This window comes from Orycteropus afer, unplaced genomic scaffold (assembly GCF_000298275.1).
Source record: "Orycteropus afer afer isolate SDZICR_OR568_19922 unplaced genomic scaffold, OryAfe1.0 scaffold00085, whole genome shotgun sequence".
Taxonomy (NCBI): domain Eukaryota; kingdom Metazoa; phylum Chordata; class Mammalia; order Tubulidentata; family Orycteropodidae; genus Orycteropus; species Orycteropus afer.
Window position 1 is genome coordinate 8,888,724 of NW_006921672.1, and position 21,149 is coordinate 8,909,872.

The 21,149-nt window shown below is 49.9% G+C and overlaps 1 protein-coding gene across 1 annotated transcript; it reads right to left on the reverse strand.

The window, feature by feature from the left end:
• Positions 1-196: 196 nt before the first annotated feature.
• TNS4 (tensin 4) lies at positions 197-18,534 on the reverse strand. Its single transcript, XM_007942191.2, has 12 exons — positions 18,096-18,534; positions 11,498-11,921; positions 9,779-10,203; positions 7,378-7,464; positions 6,926-7,051; positions 5,310-5,402; positions 5,129-5,206; positions 3,132-3,203; positions 1,952-2,120; positions 1,156-1,224; positions 853-879; positions 197-338 (listed from the first exon to the last, which is right to left on the reverse strand). The coding sequence occupies exons 1-12, from the start codon at positions 18,532-18,534 to the stop codon at positions 197-199; spliced, it is 2,151 nt and encodes a 716-aa protein (XP_007940382.1).
• Between the last annotated feature and the right edge of the window lie 2,615 nt (positions 18,535-21,149).

A 21,149-nucleotide genomic window follows, 5' to 3' on the forward strand; every position in this document is an offset into this window, starting at 1 on the left:
AATAGCAGATCTCCTTTTACACTTGAGGAAACAGAGGCCCAGGAAGGTCTGCATGAAGGTTACAGTGGGTTCAAGGGTTTCAATTTGACGCTGCTCTCTTCTTCCAGTTCAGTAGATTGGTCTGCAAGTGTGGCCACAAGCCCTTGTTTGGGGTGGAGGTGTGCTCCTGGGAAGATACCCGGGGAGCCCTCTACTCTTATGTCCTTTCTGTGTCCTGAAGCAGAGCACTCACCAGACCAATGACCTGCAAGGCTGGCTGTACCGCGTCATACTCCGCGAAGAGGTGACACACATTCTCCTGTGCCTCTGTCTGGCTCTTGGCCACGAACCCAAAGATCCTGGTGGAAGAGGGCAACCTGAGTGAGGGGCAGGACCTTCTTGCCCGCCCCCACCCACTGGCTCCAGCACCTCCTTAGAATGGTATTCTTTGAAGGAAATAGGTGCCTCCCTGTCAGCCTGGAAGAGCCCTGAGTTCAAGACCTTGGTTCCTCTGTTTCGAATGGGGGCTCCCTGAAGACAGGACCCATTTATCCCCCATCACAGTGGATGTGTCCTGAAGGCAAGGGTATGTCTTAACTGTCATTAGACTGGGCATCCTTACAGAATGAGGCTCCTTGAGGTTAGAGTCTATGCCTTCTGTATGCAACTAAGGATTTCCAAGCTCATGTCCCGTCCCCCCCCCCCCCATCAGAACGGGGGCTCCCTGAGCACCAGAGCTTGTGCCTCCCCCATCAAAACCAGATGCTCCCTAAGGTCAGGATGAGGTCTCCCCACTCCTCTAACTCCCTCTCCATGTTGGGCCTTGCAACAGGGACTCATGTTATGGTGGCTGAGTGGATGGGAAGGCCTTACCAGGAGGGCTTGCAGTACTTCTGCCACCTGAGGGAGAAGAAGGCAGACAGTAATGAGCAGTGAGGCTTTTCTCCACTCTGTAGGACGTGGGCTGACTGGCAGAAGGGAACAGCAGTATATATCCCTGCCCCACCATGCCACACTCTGCCCTCATTTTGTTGTCCCTGACCCCTTGGGGTTCAAGGCTTTCTCTGTGACCCCAAACCCACAGCCAGCCCTCCTTCTGCAGGAAAGCTTGGTGAACAGCTGGCAAGGACAGCTATGCCCTGAACAGCTTTCTGAGTGGCCCAGCCTTGAACTTACTTCCGTTGCTCGGGGTCCATGCCACAGAAGCGGAGGGTGGTGAGGGGGTAATGGCGCCGGAAAAACACCCTGGGAGGATGTGGGAGAGAAGGGACACTGGTGAGAGGATGTTCCAATGTCATGTCCTAGCTCCACTTTTTCGAAGTCCCCTGAAGCTCAGACGCCCCCGTCCTCTAAGAAGCCTTCCTGTTAGACCCCTTTCAACCTTCCAGGACCCTTCTTGCCACTGGGTCCTGGGACACACATTGTGCTTCTGTCCTCTTAGGAGTACTTCTGCCTTGTGTCCTGTGTCTTGTGGTTTTCTACACCCTGCCCTCACCAGAAGGAATCCTGTGGGGCTCCTCTTTGAGCCACCAGGCAGGAAGGGAGTGCGTTGGGGATCATAATTTGAGGCTGATCCCAGAAGGCTTGCAGATTCAATCTTTTGAGGATAGGAAGTATTTCCAGTCACCTCTTATTCCTCCCTATAAAGTACCCAGACCAGGGAAGGAGGATCTCAGTCCACTCTGTGTCCCTGTGGTCAGCCAGGGTGGCCTTAGAAAATGTCATCAGTGTTCAATGAATACTTGTTGGATCCCCTCTCCGTCAGTCACGTTGAAGGGGGTCTTGAGCATGAGGTCATTGGAGTGAGGCCCAGAGAAGGCAGGGGACTTGTTGGAGTCACCCAGTATATCACTGACCCAGTTGGGTCTAGGACCCCAAAGTCTACCTTCATCACTGATCCCTGGCTGTCTCAGCCACCTCCTCCAGATCCACCCTTCCAGCCCTGTAGCCCCAGGGCAAGAGAAGGCCTTACTTTCTCTGGACATCAGTCAGGGTGATGCCCTGCTCAGTGACTTTGAAGTGGACCACAGTGGGTGTGGGGAGGACGTCCCTCTCGAAGGCAGTTGTGATGGCCTTCTGCACAGCCATGGCTCCAGTCAGGGTCTCCACGCCCACAGAGCTCAGGTACAGGGCATGGCAACCTGTGAGGTACAATCCACGGGTGGGTGGGGTCCTCCCTCTGCCCAGAGCTGGGAGAAGGTGCCTGCCTTCTCTGGGAATCCTGTGGGGCAACTCTGAGATCCCAGACAGGAACGTAGTGAATAGAAGGCTGCAATTTGAGGCCAACCCCAGAGGGCTTTGGGTTGCCTGCTGCTTTGCACTGTCCTGGCCCCTGGTCCTCCAGGGTTGTACAAAGGGGGGGATGTTGTCCTGTGAGGAGAGTAGTCCAGGCAAACTCTCCTTCTGCCCAAACCCATGGCTGGCCTCCCTGACTTCCACCCTGGGGCCCTGGTTCATTGCTGAGAGCAGAGAGAGAAGACAGGAGGTGGGGGAGGGGTCGTTGTGTTCAGGGTACAGAGTAGGAGCTGTCACTAAGACAAGGGCCAATCTGGGTCCAGCCTGTGAGTATCAGGAGGAAAGAAGCCCCCAGGACTCCAACCTGAAGCCCCACCAAAGACCCAGACCCAGAGACCACCTCTAGGGCAGATGCCTTCGACTCAGCAAGACCCCAGCACATAGTGTGTTCCCATATGTGTGCAAGATGGAGTGTAAACCTCACCCACCCCTTCCTTTCCTGCCCCAAGTCCTCACAGACTGCAGCCTTTTATCTCCAGGTTTACAGGGACAGGGAGGAACGTGGCACCTTGTTAACCCACTGCCATTGACTCCATTCTGACTTAAAAATGACCCATAGGACAGAGTAGAACTGCCCCATAGTGTTTGCAAGGCTGTAAATCTTTACAGAAGCAAGCTGCCTACTCCCCAGCGCCCCCACCCCTACAGGAGCAGCTGGTGGCTTTGAACCACCAACAGTTTGGTTAGCGACCGAATGTTTTAACCACTGCTCCACCAAGGCTCCTTTGGCACCTTGCTAAAGATATAGAAATAAAGCTGTAATGGGAAACACGTATGGGCCTTCATGTGAGGCTGTGTGTGCAATGAGGGGTGTCCCTGGAGGCACCGTCATGCCCAGCACCTCCTCAACCACTCACCTGCAGATTTCTTCAGGCAGGAGGTCAGGCTGTCTGCAGACAGGTCCGGAGCCCCATCTCCACCTCCCAGTTCTGAACCAAGGCAAAGAAAGAACAGGCCCCCGGGGGCAGGTGCAGAGTGAGTGGACCCCTTTCATGGGAATGGGCCTTATTAATCCCTTTGAACATCCCCCACCTCTGCCCCCACCTCCAGGGAGCAACTTGTCAGAGAGACCGTGATTATTGTAATTAGGCAAACAGGTACCACTTTGTTCTCCCCAAACACCTATGTACAAGCCTTTTGATCCCCCCTCCAGGACCCTGACTGTAGCTCTGACCTTCTCTTCATAGGGCCCTGACCTCCTTACTTGTTTTGGACCCCATCCCAACCCCAGGGGGAGGCTTTCCACATCATTCCACAGGGAGTCCCCCTGCTCTTGAGTCCAGAGTGCTGCCCTCCCTGCTTCTCCTGCACACTCCGATCTGTGGAGCAGCTGGGCTGCCTGACCTGGGATCCAAGTTTGGCTCTGGTACACACTGGCCGTGTGCCTTTGGCCAAGTTACTTAACACCTGGAGGTTTTTTTTTTTTTGTTATCCGTAAAATGGGAATGACGACACCAAAATCTACTTCACTGCGTTATAGTGAGGCAAGAAGGAAGAGCGAAGGACCCTCAGTATAGGCAGTTCCCTGGTCACAAACGAGCTCCATTCCTAAGTGTGTCTTTAAGTCGAATTTGTAGGTCAGGACAGGTTCATATGGTTCTCACTTAGCCTTACTTTAGAGCAAGAAAAGGCTGGAAACGTTTTCAGTGAATTAAAAACTACACGTGTGATTGTGTTGAAGATTTGTTGCCAGAAGGGGTTGGTTCATAAGGAGTCCTAGTGGCACAGTGCTCAGTTGCCAATCAAAAGATCAGCGGTTCAAACTCACCAGCCACTCTGTGTAGAAAGATGTGGCCATCTGCTCCTGTAAAGGTTTATAGCCTTGGAATCCTGTGGGGGCAGTCCTTGTCCTGTAGGCTTGCTGCGAGTGGAAATCAACTCAAGGACGATTGACTCAAAGACAAAAGGTCTCGTTTTTGGTTTTGGAGGGGTTGGCTTGATCTTTTCAAACCCACTGCCATCATGTTGATTCTGACTCCCAGCGACCCTCTAGGACAGAGTAGAACTATCCCAACAGGGTTTCCAAGGCTGTGAATCTTTAAGGAAACCGACTCCCTCATCTGTTGGTGAGCAGCTGGTGGGTTTAAACTGCGTATCTCTTGGTTAGCAGCCAAATGTGTTAACCACTACACCACTAGAGCGCCCAAATCTTTTCAAAGTGAGGACAAATTTATATAACATTAAAGTGAGTGCAAGTATGAGTTGTCTGTAAGTCAGATGTTCACGACCCTGGAACTTACTGTAAATGTTGGGCCTGGGAAAAAAACAAAACCAAGCAAAAAAGCAAACTGGTTGTCATCAGGTGGATTCTGATGCGTGACGACCCCATGTGGGTTGGAGTAGAATGGCACTCTGCAGGGTTTTCGGTGGCTGTGATCTTTTGGAAGTAGATGGCTAGGTATTTTTTTGAGGTGTCTCTGAGTGGGTTCAATCTTTAGATTGGTAGTCAAGTGCTTAATCATTTACCCCACCCAGGGACTCCTGGTGGTGGTTGGGGGACACTTTCCAATGGGCTTATGTATGTTCAGTTCATCTTCTCCAGGAAGACTAGTATTTATGCAATGACTGCTCCATGCCAGGCCTTGTGCTAAGAGCCTCACCTGCGCAACCTCATTTAATCTCCATACCAATCCTGTAAGTGGGTACAGTTGTGACTGTCCCAATGTTATACATGAGGAAACTGAGGCTCAGAGAGGTAGACAGTCTCAGATCCTCATAGCTAGTCAGTGGAGATACTGATGGACTCCTGAGCATGCACTTTTAAGTATGACACTAAAATAATCCACAAATAAGGTGAGATGTGATCACTAAGCCTTTGCAGTGAGAACAGGCCCAAAACGCCAACGTTGCTCACCTCTCTGCGGGATGGTGAGCTTGCAGGGCAGGGCCAGGGCCATGATGGAGTGCTGGTACACAAAGGCAGAGAGGCTCCCTGTGAGGAAATAGGTATCCCTGTGTAAGCAGGGCTTCTGAAGCCCACCCCCACAGCTCAGAAGGGGCTACCCCCTGAGGGACTGGAGGCTGGAGAAGCTCACCAAAGTAGGGCTCCTCATCTGCTCCTTTGAGATGTACCCCTTTGGCAGAAGACTCGATGAGGAAGTGTCGGATAAGGTCACAGCTGTCCTCACCTGGAGAGAGAAAGAAGAGTGGATGCAGATGGGAGATGCAGAGACCAGAGTTCAACAAACACTGACCTACCCATTCTCTGACTCTCTTTCTCGGGGTCATCCCCAGGTTATCTTGTCCATCACCCTGCCTGGGGTGGGATTATCTTTAAGGCCTTCCACAAAGGAGGAGCCAACACCTTTGCTCAAAGGCTTCTGTGTCCAATACTTCTCCCTTTTGGAAACCTTTCTTTTAGTCTCAAGAGCCATCAGGGATGGTTCCTGATTACTGTTTAGATCAAATTGCAACTCTTCTGTCTGATCAGAGTCCCTAAAGCATCTGACTGCTAACCAGAAGGTTGGTGGTTCAGACTCACCAGCTACAACGTGGAAGGAAGACTGGGAAATCTACTTCCCTAAAGATTTACCACCTCAGAAACCCAAATGGGGGTCGCTATGAGTTAGAATTGACTCGATGGCAGTGGGTTGGGTTTGGTTTTTACCCACCTCATCCCAAGCATCATTAGCCCCCAGCTCCTCCCTTTATCCTCTTCACCAACCCCTAGGCTCTTCCTCTCTTTGTACTTATTGCCTCTGACATGGCTTTCTTGATAAGCAATCCTGCCTCAGAGGTCACTTTCTTATTTACACAGGGAGGCAATGTAAAGAATGGGAGCTTGGGTTTTTTATCTTCACTCCATCACCTCCTGCTCTTGGGGCTCATTAACTAAAGGTTGGAGCCTCAGTTACATCATCTGTAAAGTGGGAGGTACAATCTCTGGGGTTGCGGTGAGGGACTGTATTACTCAGGTATCTTGTCCTATAATCTTGTGTTATCTATATCTCCCCAAAGAGGAGGCATCTACGTTTAGTTCTTTCCTGTATCCCTGGTGCCTCACACATTGCCTGGTGCATGGTGGATGCCCCATAACTGAGTGTGTATGAGTGTGTGTAATCATAGGAAGCACGTGATCAGCTATCACACACGTGATAAACTATCACACACACATGATAATGTCATATGTACACGAGATAACCTCTCACCAAACTCTCAAAAACAAACCAACCCATTGCCATTGAGTGGATTCTGACTCATAGTCCCCTTATCTTTTACACACATGATAATCTGTTTATCTCTATATAATCTATTTCACATACATGTGATAAGCTATCACACACGTGTTGTTACTTCACTGTGCCCTGTCACCATGAATCCATTCTGGACAGAGATCAGTCCTCAGAAGAGAGCAGCCTAGGGAGAGATTGGGACCTTGCTCCCCCTCTTCCCACTACTGCAATATCCCTATGTTCAGAGCAGGGGATTTGGGGGACCTGAGAAAGCAGGGGCAGTTCAGGCTTGGGAAGGGAGCGGCTCACAGACCTCAGTGTTGCAGGGCAACTGGAAGAGCACTGAGGTGGACCCTCCTCCCAGGAGTCATTGAGAGACTGGCTCGTGCACATCCAGTGAGCCAGCAGCAGAGCCAGGACTAGGACCCACCACATGCCATTGCCTCAGTGAGGCTTTGAGTGAGCAGACAGGCGCATACCTGGTCGGGTCTGGGCAGATGCAGGGGCCTCTTGTACCTTCAAGGCAAGGCCAAAGGAGCCTCGGTATGAGGAACTGTCCCTCACAACGAAAGTCCCTGGCTCCTCCTTCCTCAGCAGCTCTATTGCTGGAACAATCCTTGAGTCAGAGACAGCACTGTCCCATATGGATACTCTCCATCCCCCAGCCCCATGGGGTCTTCATGGAGCAAATGTTACAGAATCACCATTTGTTTTCAGGAAGTCCTTTCTACTGTCTAATCTCCATCATTCTTACTGAACTTACCATTTCTTCAGGTGAGGAGGTCAGTAGGATATCTCCCCTCCTGCACCCCCACCTGCCAGTCTCTTCTCTAGAAGCCAGGATCCAGGCCTGGTCTGCCTGATGCTGAGTACAAAGCCCACACTTGATTCCTGGGTCACTTGTCCCCTGAAATGCAGTGTTTCCTTTTACCTTGCTCTCGGGTGATGCTTGGCTTAAACCAGTACTTTGATGTGTCCATCACAAACTTCATGGTGGGCTGCATGTCCCTGGAGGGACCTAGAGACAGAGAGAGAAGGGGGACCCTGTAGGTTGGACAGAGGGTAGTTGAAAGTGGGCCACCAGAGAAGGCTGGAAACCCTCCCCTTCTCTGTCCAGGGGTCCCATCAACCCACCTTTTCCACCTCAACCCCCTTGTATCTCCAAACTACCTACGAGAAACAAAATCAAACAGAAGGATTTCAGGGCTTGGTGCATCTAGGATTTAGGAGTCCCCCTGTATGCTTGGTAATGGATCAAAACCGGATACTGAAGGTGAAACATCTGTGAATGAGAAACTGGTTCTCAAATCTAATGTTGCCTGGTAGGGACTGATGTAAGGGATTCTCTGACCCATCATTTGCTTGATTTCACACTCACCTCACCCTTAATAGTCCCAAGAATTCCTTATAGGGCATATTCAGTTTGGAATAAAAAAATGAAAACATAAAGGTGAAGGAAAGGAAAACAGAAGACCCAGGCAAGAGCTCGGGAGTCAGGAGACAGGAAGCTTGACTCGACTCTCTGATTTGGGATAATAGTTTCAGCTCCTGAAGCCCCCAAACCTAAAGCCCAACCAAACCAGGTGCCATTGACTCCGACTCATAGCAACCCCATGTGTGTCAGAGTTGAACTGTTCGCCACAGGATTTTCAATGGCTGACTTTTGGAGGTAGATTGCCAGGCCTTTCTTCAGAGACACCACTAGTGGACTCAAACCTTCAACCTTCCAGTTAGTAGCAGAGTACACGAACTATTTGCACCCCAGGGACTCCTCCTGAACCCCAGAGGGGATTGGACTAAATAACTTCTGAAGGTCTTAATACTCCAGAGTCTTATGAAATGAAAATGGATTTTGTTTTGAGAGCATTTTGTAGAATTTTGTAATATCCCAGAGTATAACGAATGATATCCTGGGACATCACCAAACCAGGGTAGGAAAAATCACTGGGTTAAAGGAATGTGCTCTTTGAGATGTGAAAATGCTCCATTTCCTGGGTCCCCACTGCAGAGAGCAGTGGTTCTTCATTTTGGCATCTTGAAAGAGTGTGTTGTGGCCAATTGAGTAACAGTAATGTAAAATGTGTACTAAGATCTGCAAATGAGTTGTCCTCAGGAAATGATCAAAGCAGATCCAAAGGCATCCTTGTCATGTCATTTTCTCTTGCTTTACAATGACATGGCTTCTTGAGTGGGAGAGGGTGGTGGGCAAGGGTGATGGCATCTTGTGAGTGCTATGGCTCGTCAGTGTCACAACCCAGTAAGGGCTGAGAAGCCTCAGGATGGAGGTGGGGGCAGGGACAGTGCCCTCCTCGTGAGAGATGTGGACCCAGTGGGTGCTAAGCCTTAGTCTTCGTGTTTACTGCTCTGGGTTCTGGTTGATGTTGTTCTTTTCGGATGCCCGTAGTCACAGACCCTGGGGAGGAGGGTGTTTGCTGTTTTGTGGTTTTAGCTGTCTGAGCTGGAATGCATTGTCTCCATTATCCCGTCCGCCCCCGCCTGAGTTCTCGTCATCTATGCACGTCAGAGTTGTGATTGCCTCTCCCTCTCCTTGGGTGAGTCATCAAGCCGGCTGCTTCTGCACCCTGCAGCTCTCCTGGCTCTGTCTTCTCCCTCCACCCCCACTACCCTGCCAGTTCAGGCCCCCATTATGGCTTGTTTGGACCCCTTTGTGATGGGTCCAAAACCACACAGAACCAAATAAAAACTGCCCTCCCTATCCAGGCCAGGGCTCCTGCAATCCATTGGCTCTGTAGCTGCCGGAGCACTCTTTGGACACGTAGCACTACCCCACCACTCCCCGGTTTGAGATTTTCCATTGCCTAAAGGGTAAAATTCACTCTTCAGCTTGGCGTCCAAGGCCTTTCACAATATGGCCCCAGATTACTCCGATGGCCTCACTTCACACCCAACATTCCAGTCATTTCCTAAATGCACCATGTATTTCCACACCTTTGCGACTGAGGACTCACTCTTCCCTCTGCAGGGAATGTCCTTCCTCTCCTCTGTCCCACTCTGTCCCAGCTCTAGTATCACTTCCCCTGAGGAGCCTTCTTCCTAGTTCCCCAGGCTGCAAGACTCACTACTTCCTCTGTGGCCCCATAAGACCTAGAACATCTCTTTAACTCTGGGTTTATCCTACTCTATAGCAATTATTGGTCACTGTCTCTCTTTTTAGACTGTGTCCATCTATGTGTCCCCACTACCTGGTATGGCATGACACAAAGTAGGTACTCAATAAATGTATTGACTGACTATTGTAGAAACCTACCCGTGTTTTGCCTATTCCCCTTACCTAAGCCTTACAATACTTGAGGTATTGGCTTCCAACATACCTTCCTGGGATGTGGTGAGGGAGGCATCTGGCAGGGTCTGGTTGTGGTTCCCGGTGACTGGATAATGGTTGCTGGGAGAAGCAGCCACAGGTCGGACAAAGCTCTGATGTGCCAGGGTCCACTGGGGTGGGGAAGACCCTGGTTCTGGGCAGCCGTTGATCAGTACAATAGGTATGTCCACCATGGAGTTGGTGATGGATGGGGGGCAGCTGTTGGCATGTTCCTTGGCTAGTGGTGGGGAGTGGGTTGCTCTGGGCTGACCCACACTTGGGGTGGGGTTGCTGGGAACAGGGAAGTCACTGGGTCTCATACATAGGGATGCTGGGCCAAGGCTGTGGAGGCTGGAAGAGGAGCTAGTTGGGCTTTCCAAGGATCTAGAAGATGACTGATGGCTGGAGATACTGGAGTAGAGGAGGGATTGGCTGCTGCAGGAGGAGAGAATGCCAGTTAGGGTGTTAGGATGTCAGGTATGCACAGATAGTCAGAAGACAGAGCCAGGCTCTGGAATCTGGTGACTTGAGTGCCCATGGTCTTGAACAAATAGAGCACTGTGTATCCCACTCCCCATAGACCAGAGTAAAGGGCATGTCCTCCAGATCCCCAAGGATGCTGAAAGATACAGAAATGTCCCTGGACAGTAGGGTCTTTGGCTGTTTAAAGTAGTCAGTGTGTTGCCCCCTGTGGGCCAGGTGGGCTTAGTCTGGATCTGAGTCTCTCTGCTTTCCTAGTTAGGCAGTTCTGATGGAGCTGTCCTTCCAGTTTCTCCCCATCTGCTCCCTACTCCTAAAGGCTGTAGACAGGCTGGACCTGGACCTGGACCTGGGCTGGACCATGTCCATGGCTGGTGTAGGAGGAATTCCCCAGCTAGAGGAGAGAAGGTTAGCTCCTACATCCAGCCAGACTTTTCCCTGAGTCCAGGAACCCATGCCAATGGACATGGCTGTGGAATCACCTGTCTCCTTGCCAGGGACTGCCTTGGCACAGTGGCTTTGGATTGAAGGGGCAGAGGTCCTATGAATTGGTCTTCTGGGACAGGATGGAGGTGGGTGCATGTTTCTGTTGTAAGAGGCTTGCAGAGAACTAAACCAAACTCACTGCGGTTGTGTAAGATCCCACTCATAGCAACCCCTCCTTGGGTTTCCAAGGCAGTATCACTATGGAAGTAGATTGCCCAATCTTCCTTCTAAGGAGTGGCTGATGGGTTTGAACTGCCAGCCTTCTGGTTAGCAGTCAAATACCTTAGGTACTATGCTACCAGAGCTCCTTGTACAGAACTGAGCTGGGACAACTTACGCAATGCTTGGGCAGGCCCTCCTTTCCACTGCTAAATTTTGCCAGCAACAAAGGGTTTTGTTCATTCCTAAATGGTTCCTCTCAGGCCCTAAAATTCTATTCACTTCCTGTGTTCTGGAGTTTTCTTTTTTTCTTAAAGAGAAGAGCTATGTGGGTTGGAAGAGATACAGGTAGGACTCATTAAAGCATTGACTCTTTTTCCCAAAGAGATAGGTGTTAAGACTTTTGTATATTGAATCCTATTCTGAATTCCTAAGGAAAGCTTGAGATCCAAATGGCTGTTATGCCTTTTACGAAGGGAACGTTCACTCCTTTTGTTTTTGGGCTCACTAGATTTTGGTTCCCCTCTATGATTTTAGGGTGTGTGTGTATGTGTGTGTATACAACAGGGGGCAATGCCAGAAGTTACAGTTTGGAGTGACCTACCTTCCAAACAAGTAGCTGACATCAGACGCAGGGCTGGCTGACAGGACAGAGACTCTGCTGCTCCGCTGTGGGATCAAGCCTCCCAGCCCCTTCTCTAAGCCTGGAGAAGCCACCAGCGAGGAGCCTGAGCCCTGGGAGCCCAAGGCCTTGTTCCCCATGCATGGAATGGAGACGCTAGGGGAATGTGGGGGATGAGGGGAAAGAACCCCAGAGGGGGAAAAGGGGTGCTGGTGCCCCCTCCTCTGGTTCCCAGAGAAGATGAGGCTCTCACTGCTGCTTCGAGTCTCTCGAGGAACATCTTTGGAAAGGAGAAGGCCACTGCTGTGAGGGGAGCTGGAGGGCGGGGTGATGGACGGGCTGGAGCAGCGCTGGGAGCCATCATGGCACCTTGATCTGGTGGAGGTCACCTCGATGTACTTTATATCTTTGGGAGAAAGAAACAGAACCTGGGATTCTGAACTGACAGAAGCTGGAAGCATCCTCAGGACCATCTGATCCCTCCTTTATACAGATAAGGAAAAGAATCAAAAGAATAGCTTGCTGGAACAAGGATTAGCACCCAGCTCTATTTTCAGGGCTCAGTCCCCACGTCCCCCTCTTTGTCCTTCCTTGCATGGGGAGATGCAGTGGAATGAGCACAGGCCTTGGAGTCAGATGCACCTGGGTCTCAGGCTCTGTTACTCACTGTTTGAGAGTGTTTGGCCAAATGACTTTGCTTCCTAGAGCCTCAGTTTCCATACCTGTAAAATGGGGTGACGATTCACAGGCTCTTGGTCTTAGAGTAAGGATGAGATGATACTAATGTAAGCAGCACAGCACTGTGCCTGGCACACAGTAGGTGCTTAATAATGGAGACGACCCTCTCCTTCATCTGTGTCCCACTCTCTAGGTCAAAATGACTTTTTAATGGAGTAACATATGCCAGTAACATCTTGTGATGCTTCTCTCTATTGCTCAGGGCATGAGAACAGTTTATATGCCTGTTCCTCCCATGAAGACAGGGGCCCTCAACCTTGACAGGAGACTAGAATCATCTGAGGGGCTTTTAAAACTCCCAGTGCCCAGATTACGCCCAGTGCCAATTAAATCAGAACCTCAGGAGGGCAGACCCAGGCCTCAATGTTTTATTTTCGTTTATTTGCTTAGTTTAGGTGATTCCAATAAGCAGTCAAGATGGGGAACCACTGCGTTAGAGCCTCACTACTGTGGCCCATAGCCCGTAGCACCTTCGCGGGGAGCTGGTGGGACAAGCAGAATCTCAGGCAACTGAGTCAGAATCTGCTTTTTTAGCCAGACCCCCCGGGGGATCTGGCTGCCCCTTAAAGTTTGACAAGCTCAGATTTAGGGTGAGAGTTCCCTGAGGGCTGGGCTTGAGCTGAATTCAGCTGTGGGCCTCTCAAGGCCACACTCAGAGCAGGTTGAGAGGAATAGTTAGCAAACACGCCCTAGGCTGCTGGCTCTCACTCCTGGGCTTTTTCCATTCCCCATTCCCTCAGCACCCTTGTGCTTCCAAGACCCTATTCCTTCTCCAGAGGTCATCCCTGGAGTAGGGTACCCTGTGGTTCTTCCCATGGTGAAGATAGACAGACATCCCTCCTCCCAACCTGGAGGAGGGAGTTGTCCTCGGTGCTGTTCCAGCAAAAGTGGTGGGAGTCCCTGAGCTGCTCCCTTCTAGAGGGTTATAAGTCCTGCCTCTGGCTTCCTAAAGTTGGAAACTAGGGCAGAGCAGCAAAAAGCTGCACCCTCAACTCCTGTCCGCCCACCTCCCACCCCCCCTGGCCTCTGGCACATGCATGCACCGTACCCCTCCCTCTGCCATGACTGGAGCCCCAGCCTGCCCCAGCTCGCACTTGGGTAGGGCCTTATGGCCCTGCTTACGGATACTGCCTCTGTCTGAGCCTGCTTGGACTGGGGTGGGGGGTGGCAGTGGATTACATCAGTCCAGGGGGTGCTGGCAGGCTGACCTGGGCTTGCTGCTCCAGCGAGCGGGTGGAGGAAAAGTCTTGGTTTTGCAGTTGACAAACCTGGGTTTGAGCCTTGGCTTTGCCACTTTCCAGCCCAGAGGCATCGGGTAACTTCCCTTACTTCTCTATCTGAGCTTCAGTTTCCTCACCTGCAAAGCAGGGATCTAAAACCAACTTCCCAAGGTTGTGGAGGGTTATAAATAATGATGAATGGAGCCTGGAGTCTGACCCGTGGTGAGCTTCCAGGAGCTGTCATGCCTGCCTGCCTTTCTGGGGCAGTGTTGGCCAAACGGAGCACTCTTTCTGGCTCAGGTGGGGTTCCTTCTGCTTAGGAGGATGAGGGCGAGAGGAGAATATTTGGGGCAGTGTATTGTGGGCTCTGGGGGAGAAAAGCTCTTGGAAGTGGAGTGGATTTGGAGTGGATTCTTCTGGAAGGCTGGCAAGCACCACTTCTGTTTTTATAGCACTTTATAGGGTTTGCATTCACTGTTCCCTTGAAGCTTACATCAGGCAGGGCAGGCATTGCTTTGACAGAGAAGGAAAGTAAGGCTCAGAGAAAAGTGGGCATGGAGCTAACACGTATTGAGACCCCCATCATGTAACTGGCATTGTGCTAAGTGGCTAATCTTACTAGGTGATATTTTCATTATCATTCTCATTTTAAATATAATAATTTTTAATAAAGGCTGGTGTTTGTTAAATGAAACATGCCAGCAATATCCCTAACATGTTTCTTCTATTAGCTCATTTAATCCTCACGATAACTCTATTGAAGTAGGAAATGTTATTAATTCCCATTGAAAAAAACCAAATCCACTGCTGTCAAGTTGGATCCAACTCATAGTGAACCCTCCTTGGGTTTCTGAGGTGGTATCACTATAGAAGTAGATTGCCCAATGTTCCTTCTGAATTAATTCCCATAGAACATAAGAAATGAAGGCTCAGAGGTTAAGTGAGTTATCCAATGTCACACAGCCAGGGAATGGAGGCACGTGACTCTGCTTCTGTGTTCTGTTTGGGGACTTGGCTCTTTCTTCTTGTTCTGTAACATGGTTTGCTGCTCTAGGTATGTGTGGAGGCGGGGCTGTCTTTCAGCCTGGTGAAGCTCTGGGCCCCCTTCTCACTGGGTTATCCACAGACCCACCTATGATGGAGCAGGGCAGCATGGGGAAGGGCAGAGTCCCGGTGCTGTGAGTCACCTCCTTGGGCTGTCCTGAGATGGATGTGGCTGGGGGAGGTGTAGGCCCCCACCCCATCACCTGGGTGCAGCTGCTGTTTACAGGCCTGTAAGGCAAGTCTGAGCAGTCCTGAGTGGATGCAGGCACCAGCACCAGGCCAGGCAGGTGGGTGGGTGGGGGGTTGGGGGGGCAGGGAGACAGTCATTAAACACCCTTCATTTTGGATTGGCAAAAAGCCTTGCCTGACAGCTATTGCTGGAAAAAGAAATGTGGAGGCCTGTTCCAAAGATGGAATGGAGATAAAGAAAGGAACAAAGCATTTGCTTCTAGGAGCCATGTTCCCTGTGGGATAGGGACCACTAGAGTCTACAGTCTAAGGAAAGCAAGCAAGAGGGCAGGGCAGGGGCTTGGAACCCAGGGGAAGGTTCACGAGCACTGGGCAGGTTGAGGCTCAACAGAAGGGGCCTCTGGCTGCCTCCAAAGAGATCTACTTTGTGAAGACTGAGAGGGCAGGAAATTAGCTCCAAGGAAGAGAGGTAGATGATTTTGCCTGGATTTTGCAGACTGATGGTCCAGATTCGAGGCCTGGCCCTACCCACTCACTAGCTGTGTAAGCATGGACCATCCATTACTTTCTCCAAGTCTCTGTTTCTCACCTGTAAGTGAGGTTACCACTATCACAAGGTAGTTAGTCGATTCCCACTCATGGTGACTCATGGGGAGCACGAGTAGAACTACTCCACAGGGTTTTCAGGGCTGTGACCTTTTGGAAGCAGATCACCAGGTCTGTCTTCTTCCAAGGTGCCTCTGGGTGGGTTTGAAATGCCAACTTTTCAGCTAATAAATGAGTGTTTCACCGTTTGCACTATCCAGGGACTCTTGGGTATGTTTAGCAATATGAAAACTCACCACGGTGCCCAGAATTAGTTATACTGCATGGCTGGTGGGAACTTTGTCACCAGGAGCAATGGCTTGTGGAGCAGGTTTTGGGAGGCTGAGTTGTGTGAGAAAAGGTACAGCAGATACAAAGATCAGTAAGTGCCCCTTCATAATCATAGGGGAGAGCTTCCTAACAGGGATCTAACTGGCTGGGCTGTCTCAGGAGGTAGTGAGCTTCCAGCACTGGAGGTGACCAGGTGGAAGTTATAGGAGAGACTATAAGGGACTAGGGTAGAGCTGGGTAGCTTCCTTAGGACTCTCTGACCACTGCCACCCCTATCATACTCCTTGCTTCCTTAGAGTTGGTGGACATGTCCTTACAATGTAGGTTGTGCCCAGGGGATCTGAGAACACAGACCACTGCCCATCTGCCCTTGAAGGAAGGGCTGGGTTGCCCTCACCTTCCACCCTAGGCACCCTCTACCACAGAGAATGGTCTGGTCCCAGCTGACCTTGAGTGCATGAAACCCCTGCCTTGGGGGATGAACATGAAAGTGCTGGGTTTGCTCCTGCCAACGGTAATTAGGCCCCAGACATTCCCTGCAGTGACGTGCCCATAACTGGCCTTCAGAAACAGGAAGGGCTCTTGAAGGATGGAGGTGGTTCCTTCAGTAGGCCTGGCAGGCAACCCAAGGTGGGAGGAGGTGGGAGTACGCCTGGGCGCCAGAGGACCTGGGTGCTGGACTCACCTCCACCCCCGAGCCCAAACCTACCCTGAAGCTGGTCCTAAACTCAACCCCAATGCTTAATAAAAACAGCCACCATGTATAATGACTTACAACATGCCAGGACTTATGATAAGCAGCCAACCAACATTATTACTTATAATTCTGTGCAACACCCTCTGAGGTGAAGACTCTTATTAACTTTATTTTACAGATGAGGAATTGGAGACACGAAGTTAAGTGAGTAGCTGTGGAAGGTCTGCCTGACTCCAACCTCAGTTTTTTCATCTGTGAAATGAGGATAAAAACATCTATCCCACGAGGGTGGATTTGTGAATTGAAGGTTCCACTAGCTGTAACATGCCTAGTACATTTGGCAATCTGGCCTTGGAGGCCTCAGTCTTTAGCATTGTCTGATGAGGCTGCTAAAGGAGCTCTGGTGGCGTAGTGGATAAGACATTTGGCTGCTAACCAGAAAGTCTATGGTTCAAACCCATCAGTTGCTCCACAGAAGGAAGATGAGGCAATCTACTTCCATAAAGATTTATAGCCTTGGAAACCCAATGAGGGTCACTATGAGTTGGAATCGACTTGGTGGCAGTGGGATTTGGTTTAATGGGGCTGCTGTTCCTTGACCCTCATCCTCAGAATAGACTTGAAATTATTTGTTTGGCAAACTGAAGCCAGATGGAAGGATTCTTGGATTCCCTTGGATGCGGTGGTTGGAACAGGCTTGTACCAGCTTTCAAGGGCCAATTGTTAGTTAAATTGTTGGGATTTTGTCCAGTTGGTGGTTAAGTTCAGCCATTATTAAGTTTATATAACCTTACAACTAAATAACTTATATTCAAACAAAAGTAATAAATACTTGAAACTCATCACATCCCAATTATTTTACCACATCTCTGCTCTTGAAGTAATTTATGTCTACTGTATATGTATGGTAGAAATACTATACAATGGCCTGCTATAGTGCATCTCTTCCCAACTCTGTGTTCAATGACATAATGTTGGTGGCCTAAAATCAGCTGTGGTGAAAATTTACACCATGGACATTGGCAAACACTTCAGATCAGGGCTTCTCTACCACCCCTAACTCTACTCTCCCAAAGAGAACCAGTAGTTAGACATTTAATAGTATACCACTTCTTGGGTACAACAGAATTCCTGTCCTAAAAAGACTGAATTCTGTGTCTCTCCAACCCTACTACTTCCAGCTTGGACCTCCCCAGATAGATACTCCACTAAACAGGACCAGGGGCCCAGACAGAAATCCTATAAAAATTTCAGGGATTAGGACCTAGAGATACCACAGAGCAGTGGAATTCAGGGCCTCCCATTTATTAAGCCCTTACTTATATGCATGTTGTTTGCTGTCGAGTCGACCCTGACTCATAGCGACCCCTCCTTGGGTTTCCAAGGCAGTATCACTACGGAAGTAGGATTGCCCAACCTTCCTTCCGAGGAGTGGCTGGTGGGTTTGAACCGCCAGCCTTCTGATGAGCAGTCAAGTGCTTTAGCCACTATGCTACCAGAGCTCCCTACTTATATGCATGGCATTGTACAAAATACTTATATGAATTAGCTTATTTAAACTCTCATAAAAATCCTATAAAGCAATTATTCATCACTTTCCAAATTCAGGAACCAAATAGAATTGGCTAGTGAAGGAACCTGGCATTTATCCCTGTTTTATAGCAGAAAAAACAGACAAGTTAAGTAACTTTTAGGGCTGCCCAGCACCTCCCAACAGGACAGTGTGCCCTGCTCAGCTGAGTCCATAGGAAAGTCTTTCTTCCTTGTGAGGTCTGGTTCTCAAGACCCCTCCTGGCATGGTGCCCCAGGTCCTTACCCAAGGCTTCGGGCTCCTCCTTCTTTTTGCTCAAGGTTGTGCTCTGGGCAGGCTCGGCCCAGGCGCCACTAACCCCAGGTGGGAGCAGCTGGAAAGTGGGGTCCAGTTCCAGGATCATCTGGTTGAGGCTCTCCAGTGAGAAGTCAATGTAGGAGGCACGATTCTCTGGAGCCCCTGAGGTCTGCTCAGTGGGGGACTGCAGGAGGCAGCTGGCATTGGCCCCAACCTGTGGGGCCTGCTGGGGCCTGCTGGAGGGCCCCTTGCAGGGCATGGGGGCCATCAGGGCCTGGGCTCCCCAACCTTCCGTGGTATAGTAAGGACACTGGGGTGGCAGGCTAGGGTTGGGTGCTGAGTGCAGGGCTCTGCTGGGTTCCTGGTGGGGAGCCAAACAGACTGCATGGGCTCCTGCCAGCAGGGGGCTGGACATCACCTGTGACATGGTGAGGATGAGGACCCCCGTAGTATACCTCTGGCCTCCAACCAACTTCACTTACATTCCAGACATATCACTTGCCAGGCAGGAGCTCCCAGGACCTGAAAGAGGTGGGAGGTGGGACTGAGTAAGTTCTGTAGATGACCCCCTACCTCCCTTGCCCTCAAACGAAGGTGTATGTATCACTCATTAGAATGATTCTGGGATTCTGGAGCCAGATGGCCTGGATTTGCATCCTGGCACAAGTATTAACCAGTAACTAAAGTTACTAACATGTGACTTTGAGCAAGTTAATTAAGTTTTCTGTGTCTCAGTTGTGGTCCATTGGTTTTCACTGGCTCATTCTTAGAAGTAGGTCACCAGGCCTTTCTTCCTAGTCTGTCTTGGTCTGGAAGCTCTGTTCTGACTTGTCCATCACGGGGGACCCTACTGGTACTTGAAATACCCACAGCATAGCTTTCAGCATCATGGTAATAGGTGAGCCACCACACTGTGACACACTGGCAGCCGGGTGGTAAGCTCACTGTGTACGCACTCTCCTCCTGCTCCCAACACAGGTTAGAGTTATAACAAAGCAGTTGCTGTCGAGTTGTCTCTGACTCGTGGTGATCCCGTGTGTGTCAGGTTAGAACTGTGCTCCACAGGGTTTTCAATGGCTGGTTTTTTGAAAGTCGACTGCCAGGCCTTGTTTCCAAGGCGCCTTCGGGGTGGACTTGAACCTCCAACCTTTAGTTAACAGCCACTAATTAACCATTTGCACCACTCAGGGATCACGATGCGGGTAGGAACTGCTATTTATACATAAAGCCTTTTTTTAATCCTCATAATAACTTAACAACAAAAAAACAAAAAAACAAACAAAAAAAAACCTCACTGCCATCGAGTCGATTTGACTCATAGTGACCCCTCCTTGCGTTTTTGAGGCGGTATCTCTATGGAAGTAGATTGCCCAGTCTTCCTTCTGAAGAGTGGCTGATGGGTTTGAACCACTAGCCTTCTGGTTAGCAGAAGCCATGCCACCAGAGCTACCAAGATAAGCTCTTTGTTTTTATATCTTCCTTTTCCCTCAACCAACAGTAGGAGACAGAGTTAACTACTTGAAGTGCTTGACATTTGTTAGGTCTAAAATCTTTTCTTGTTGTTGTTATGTGCCGTCGAGTCAGACCTGACTCATAGCGACCCCTCCTTGGGTTTCCGAGGCAGTATCCCTATGGAAGTAGATTGCCCCATCTTCCTTCCGAGGAGTGGCTGGTAGGTTTGAACCGCCAGCCTTCTGGTTAGCAGTCAAGTGCCTTAGCCACTATGCTACCAGAGCTCCCAAAATCTTTTCTAGTTCTACCTTTTTAGGATCTATGATCTACATAGGAAAGCACTTAAAAATATGACTTAAATTCTTTGAAACAAAGATGAAACTCAAGAAATGAATCCTGCTTCTCTCTCTTTTTTTTTTTTCTTTGAATTGTGATTTAGGTGAAGGTTTACAGAGCAAATTCACTTTCCATACAGCAGTTCACATATACTTTGTCTCATGACATTGACTACAATTTACCCCAATGCAATAGCTCCCCACCCACTTCCTCCCAATAGTTACCTCTTCCCTGTGTCCATCCCTCCATGCACTCCTGCCCCCTGAGCTGTCTCCCTGTGCATAAGCAGCCCTTCTTTCTCCCTTGATTTTTCTCTCCCTGCTTCTCTTCTTAATGTATCATTGACATTGTGCACTTGGACAATTACTTGACTTTATTATTATTATTATCATCATTCTTTTCATTCCTTGTGTCTTGGATCTTGCTGAATAACTTATTATTATTATCCCATTTTAAAACAAGAGAATCTGAGACTTAAGAGTAATAAGTAATTTGCTCAAGGGTCACACTGCCAGTGATTGTCAGAGCAGGACTTGACCTCAGGCTGCCTAATGCCAGGGCCCATGCACTTAGCTGCTACTCTAGGTAGCCCAGTTGGAGAAACAGGGAAATAATCAGGTGAGCAGTCATAGATAGTGTCACCAGGGAGGAAGGGAAGTGAAGGGGACTCTGTAGAACTGGTGGGGAGGTCAAGGAAGACTTCCTGGAGGAAGGGACACGTAAAGGGAGGCAAGAAGGAGAAATAGGAGCTAGCTGGGCAAGGCAGGTAGGGGTAGGGATTCAGGAAGTGTTGAAAGTAGAGGGAAAAATGTGTGTGAAGGGTCCGGTGGACATGGGCAGTCAAGAGGCATTATTGAGCATCCAGGAAGAGAGAACACTGGGGTGGGTGGAGGGAGAGATGGGACAGGGGAGGCTGGCTAGCTCGACCCTGAAGACTTGCAGGTGGGGCTCAGGAGTACAGACTCAACCCTAAAGGCAACAGGAGCCAACTAAAGGTCTTGAACAAAGGAACAATATCATCAGATGATATTCACTGCCCAGGAGCTCATCTGGGAAAGAGATGTACTGATTGCCTCATGGGAGCTCTGGTAGCATAGTGCCTAAGGCACTTGACTGCTAACCAGAAGAAGGCTGGAGGTTCAAACCCACCAGGCACTCCTCGGAAGGAAGGTTGGGCAATCTACTTCCGTAGTGATACCATCTGGAAACCCAAGGAGGGGTCGCTATGAGTTGGTCCGACTCGAGGGCCCATAA

Coding starts and splice junctions, on each gene's coding strand:
- TNS4 (XM_007942191.2), bottom strand. CDS start 18,534: ATGTCACAGGTGATGTCCAGCCCCCTGCTGGCAGGAGCCCATGCAGTC. Junction 7,052..7,377: donor AAGCATCACCCGAGAGCAAG/GTAAAAGGAAAC, acceptor GGATTGTTCCAG/CAATAGAGCTGCTGAGGAAG. Junction 339..852: donor AAGTACTGCAAGCCCTCCTG/GTAAGGCCTTCC, acceptor CTCTTCCACCAG/GATCTTTGGGTTCGTGGCCA.